The sequence below is a fragment of the Hordeum vulgare genome, chromosome 4H, assembly GCF_904849725.1.
Source record: "Hordeum vulgare subsp. vulgare chromosome 4H, MorexV3_pseudomolecules_assembly, whole genome shotgun sequence".
Taxonomy (NCBI): Eukaryota; Viridiplantae; Streptophyta; class Magnoliopsida; order Poales; family Poaceae; genus Hordeum; species Hordeum vulgare.
In genome coordinates, this window is record NC_058521.1 from 488,187,123 (window position 1) to 488,192,434 (window position 5,312).

General features: G+C 43.3%; 1 protein-coding gene across 1 annotated transcript; it reads left to right on the forward strand.

The window, feature by feature from the left end:
• The first annotated feature begins 233 nt into the window (after window positions 1–233).
• On the forward strand, window positions 234–4,273 carry LOC123449088 (splicing factor 3A subunit 2). The gene is made up of 7 exons (XM_045126174.1): window positions 234–443; window positions 536–705; window positions 2,604–2,680; window positions 3,283–3,348; window positions 3,444–3,518; window positions 3,598–3,672; window positions 3,765–4,273. The coding sequence occupies exons 1-7, from the start codon at window positions 292–294 to the stop codon at window positions 4,110–4,112; spliced, it is 963 nt and encodes a 320-aa protein (XP_044982109.1). The 5' UTR covers window positions 234–291; the 3' UTR covers window positions 4,113–4,273.
• Window positions 4,274–5,312: the final 1,039 nt, after the last annotated feature.

A 5,312-nucleotide genomic window follows, 5' to 3' on the forward strand; every position in this document is an offset into this window, starting at 1 on the left:
ACGAAACCCATTTGAAGTAGGAATTTGGTCTCCCGGAAAAGGGTAGCCAACTTTGCGCGGTCTGCACTGTTTGAGCAAATCATAGTTGTGACAAAAGCCCAGGTAAAGCCCATCTAGACAAGATGTCGTGCCACGCTCGCCACATATTTGAGTACGAGTCGATAAGTTGGGCTTGGGTCGGTTGAAGGACTTTCTTGTAAAACCGACCAGAGCCGCAACAAAACACTATCGAACCGAAACAGGAGGTCTGCCGATTCGACCCTCGTGAGGCGGCCAAGCCGAGCAGACGCCATGGATCGCGAGTGGGGCTCCAAGCCCGGCAGCGGCGGCGCCGCCACCGCGCAGAATGAGGCCATCGACCGGCGGGAGCGCCTGCGCCGCCTCGCGCTCGAGACGATCGACCTAGCCAAGGACCCCTACTTCATGCGAAACCATCTCGGCAGGTAATCCCCCCCTCCGCAAAACCCTAGATTCCTCGTGCTCCCGATTCGCATAGCTCTGCCCGCTGATTCCGCTCGTTTTTTCGTGTGTCAAGCTACGAGTGCAAGCTGTGCCTGACGCTCCACAACAACGAGGGGAACTACCTCGCGCACACGCAGGGGAAGCGGCACCAGACCAACCTCGCCAAGCGTGCCGCCCGCGAGGCCAAGGACGCGCCCGCGCAGCCCCAGCCAAACAAGCGCAAGCTCGCGCCCCGCAAGTCTGGTGCGTAAAGAATTAACTCCATCTGTTTCTTTTTACCCGAGCAGTTTACTGGTAGACTTTGCATCATTCCACTATGTAGGGCCTGCTTTTAGTTCTGCAGATGCTTGGTTTCTGTTTCTGTTTATCGATTTTGGTAATGTTATTGCACAGGTTTGTTCAGAGTACTAGAGTGAGCCATACTGAGTTGCATATAAGATATAACCTTGGATCTCTGTACTTTTGTAATGAATGAACTTGACATTTTGAGCAAGGCAATGACCATATCAGTGGATTGTTCGGTCTGTCTTTCTGAAGATGTTGCTTTTTTGGATGATGTGGTGCTAGTCGATGATAGCCGAACGGGGGTTAATAGAAAGTTAGAGTTATGGAGGCGGACTCTAGAATCGAAAGGTTTTAGGCTTAGTAGAACTAAAACTGAATACATGAGGTGCAGTTTTAGTGCTACTAGGCACGAGGATGGAGAGGTTAGCCTTGGTGGGCAGGTGGTACCGGAGAGAGACACGTTTCGATATTTGGGGTCCATGTTGCAGAAGGATGGCGATATCGATGAAGACGTGGGCCACCGAATCAAGGCTGGGTGGATGAAGTGGCGCCAAGCTTCTGGCGTACTCTGTGACAAGAGAGTGCCACAAAAGCTAAAAGGCAGGTTTTATAGGACAGCTATCCGACCTGCGATGTTGTATGGCGCGGAGTGTTGGCCAACCAAGAGACGACATATCCAACAGTTAGGTGTAGCAGAGATGCGCATGTTGAGATGGATATGTGGCCACACAAGGAAGGATCGGGTACGGAATGACGATATACGAGAGATACTTGGGGTAGCACCGATTGAAGAGAAGCTGGTCCAGCATCGTCTGAGATGGTTTGGACATATTCAACGGAGGCCATTGGAAGCGCCGGTGCATAGCGGACGGATAAAGCGTGCTGAGAATGTTAAGAGGGGTCGTGGTAGACCAAACTTGACATGGGAGGAGTCCGTTAAGAGAGACCTGAAGGTTTGGAATATCGACAAAGACTTAGCCATGGACAGGGGTGCGTGGAAGTTAGCTATCCACGTTCCAGAGCCATGATTTGGTTTCGAAATCTTATGGGTTTCAACTCTAGCCTACCCCAACTTGTTTGGGACTGAAAGGCTTGGTTGTTGGTTGTTGGTTGTTGGTTTAGTGTTGCAAGCACAATGGCTGTGGACTGTGTGCAGGATGGATGAATATCCCTGTGTCAAACTTGCCCAGTCAACTAACAATCTTGTACCTTGCTTTGTGTTCTGATAATTTTAGGCTTGAGAGTGAGACGGTCAAATGAGAGCATTTTCGTGAACATTAGCTTCAAAGTAGTTTGATCTTCATGTTGCCCGGTCTTCATTTTGATCCGCTGTTTAGCGGTGTCTTTAGCTATTAGTTTTCTACCATTAGGGAGGAAGAGAATCTACCAATTATCGATACATCAATAAGGCAACAATGAAAAGTAAATACCCCATTCCAGTAATAAGTATCCCTTGATTAGTTAAACGATACACCTAAAATGGCCTTTAAAAGCAGCTGTGGACTATTTAAATATCAGCGATATGCTGTTTGGTGTTGCTGAACTAATGGCCATGTGGGACATAAGCATTCATGCTCAGAACATTGGATACTTCTGATAAATTCCTGTGGCAGAGCAGTTTCCAAAAGAATTTTTTCACTGGGCAGACAAATCTATAGGAGGCTAGGCTTAATTTTGTTCCTCAGATTCCTGAAATGTTCAAAAATCAAGGGCGTTGTTTTTTATTAGCTATTTAGACCTTGTATTCTGTTTCAATGTGGGAGTACAGCTATTCTATTTTGTTTCTGCACCTAATTGTGTTATCTTGGCAGCTATCCTCACAAGCTATAACTGTGTTTCTTTGCTTTGGTTTGCAGTTAAGATTGGCAGACCTGGATATACAGTAACTAAACAGTATGATCCTGACACGAAGCAACACTCGTTTCTCTTTGAGGTTAGTATTTATCATGTTTGTACACCTTGTTCTCAGAGTCGGTCAATAGAGTTCACTTTACTATCTTCCTGTATCTAGAGACATTGTTTTGTACATTTTTCATTCCATGCCATGTCGTGTAGGCATCTGAATTACAAAAGGCAAGGATCTTATAGTGATACCAGTTAAGTTAGGTTCGTTTCCAACTTTTAGTTTATTCATATACTAGTATGTTCTTTCTACAATTTTACTTGCCTCACATTGGCAAACCAATTTTACAATGCTATCTACTCCCTCCGTTCCTAAATATAAGACCTTTTAGAGATTGCACTATAAACTACATACGGATGTACATAGACATATTTTAGAGTATAAATTCACTCATTTTGCTCCGTATGTAGTCTCCTAGTAAAATCTCTAAAAGGTCTTATATTTTGGAACGGAGGAAGTAGAAGTTTATCTTTTGATAAAGCAGCCTTACTGAAGAGTTAACACATTCAGAATAGTGACAGATGGCTACATAATCAGCCAGTTTCTCTTAACGATTTCTCTTGTTATGAACATTTAAACAACCACGTGTACACTGTGGTAATGGAGTGACAAATTTGGCATTCTGTTTTCAGATTGAGTACCCTGAAATCGAAGATAATAGCAAGCCAAGGCACCGTTTCATGGCATCATATGAACAGGTATTAAAGCCAACCCGTGAGCATCATCAGCCTGATATATATTGCTTTACTGTTAATAATCTTCCATTTGCTAACGTACTACTATTGTTTTACAGAAAATCCAATCTTGGGATAAGAGGTATCAATATCTACTTTTTGCAGCGGAGCCCTATGAAGTCATTGGCTTTAAGGTGTGCATCTTTTGCAAAGTTCTGCTGCATCAGACCCATTGGCCAATGTATATGTACTTATACTGTTTGTTATTTGCAGATACCAAGCACAGAGATTGACAAATCGACAGACAAGTTTTTCTCATACTGGGATCCGGACAAGAAATCGTACATTGTGAGTTTTTTTATGCAGGTTTTTGCTGTTCCATTTAGTTGCCTTTATAAGCAATATTGTTTTCACAACTTTCACATTATTTTTTACGACAGCTGCAACTATACTTCAAGCCAAGACCGCCGGAGATCAATAGACAACCAGCAGCTCCTGGGACTGTTCCAAATGGAACAGGAGGCCCTCCTGGTGCTCCACCAAGGCCACCGTCCCATCCACAGGCTCTGCCACCACCTCCACCGAATGCACCTATGGGAATGCCCCCTAGGATCCCGCCACCACCAATGAGCGGTCTTCAACCTCCACCCCCTCCACCTCCGCTTGCAAATGGTCCTCCACGTTCAATACCACCTCCACCTCCTTCTGGTGGTCCATTGGCTAACTTTACTCCTGGAGCGCCTCCGCCACGCCCTCCGATGCATGGCTACCCTGGACCTCAACAGTAGGTGATCTTAGTGCGGGCAAGAGAGATCAGGCTACAAATTTTGAACACTTGCTTTATCCAAACCAGTATGCTTGTGATATGCGCTACATTGTTGTCTGAAATTTTACTGTACTTTAAGCAGATTAAATTATTTAAGTGCGCTTTCAAGTAAGGCATTCTATCTGTTTGTGTTGTCATCTCTTTGTAACTTCACTTTTGGATGTTACCCTTTTGGCAGACGATTGTGTTATTGTCATATTCCTGGGCAAGCAGAGTGCTGTTCGAAGTCTACTATCGTTGTAAATGTGATTTATGAGTATCATATTTCAACCTGTTCATGAAGCGGTTCACATCCTATATGCTCTTGCTAATCTGTTTAGTTCTGCTTTAGTTCATTTGATTGGTTGTAACCGAAAGCGCAAAGTGAAACCAACTTTATTGCTAAAAGCTACAAGATCATGTTGAGCCATAAAAATACTCAGAAAAGCGCTAGAAACTATGTGGATGGCATCTACAATTGCAAATTCAGGCGCACTTTGTAGTGGTGAGAATCGGTGATTTCGTGGTAGGATTTTTTTCAATCTAAAGTTAGTTCAGAAATTGTTATGCTTGCCTCGGAGCTTGTGCTTGAACCGTTGCTTCAAGTTCATACGATTTTATTCTCTCTTATTTTATTATGTGTCATGTCATCAAAATCATTTATGTGACAATTTTACCGACAATGATCATACGACTATTGGAGATGCCTTAAGAATGGCAAACTAAGGTGCACTTTGTAGCGGTTTGAGAATCAGTCATTTCGTAGTAGGATTTTTATATAAAGTTAAAAGTTCAGATAGTTGAGGTTGTTACATTCTGGATGCTTCAACTGTTATTCAATTCTTAAGGCATGTCAATGATTGATAAGATAGTTTTTATCTTAAGTCTTGCATGTAATTTAAAGATGACAAAAAAATGTTTTACGGTGGGTCATTTCTTAGTCTTATCTTTAATAATTAGTTATTTCTAAAAATATGGTGAGACATACTGTGCTAAGGGCATGTACAATGTTGCTATCTTAGGAGTACCACGTAGGATAAATGATGTCCTGAAGATGAGAGAACTCATGAAAAAAAGATTTGTCTTTTCTTATTTACGAGAAGATAAGGAGATGATCTCTTAACACAATATGTCTCATCACGCTTTTAGAAAGGGCAGTACTGGGTGCGGGCGTGCCGGTCCA

Bases quoted from the DNA above. Each gene is read 5' to 3' on its own strand.
- LOC123449088 (XM_045126174.1), top strand. From the start codon at position 292: ATGGATCGCGAGTGGGGCTCCAAGCCCGGCAGCGGCGGCGCCGCCACC. The intron at 3,349-3,443 runs GTATTAAAGCCA...ATTGTTTTACAG, and splicing joins TCATGGCATCATATGAACAG to AAAATCCAATCTTGGGATAA. The intron at 3,519-3,597 runs GTGTGCATCTTT...TGTTATTTGCAG, and splicing joins ATGAAGTCATTGGCTTTAAG to ATACCAAGCACAGAGATTGA.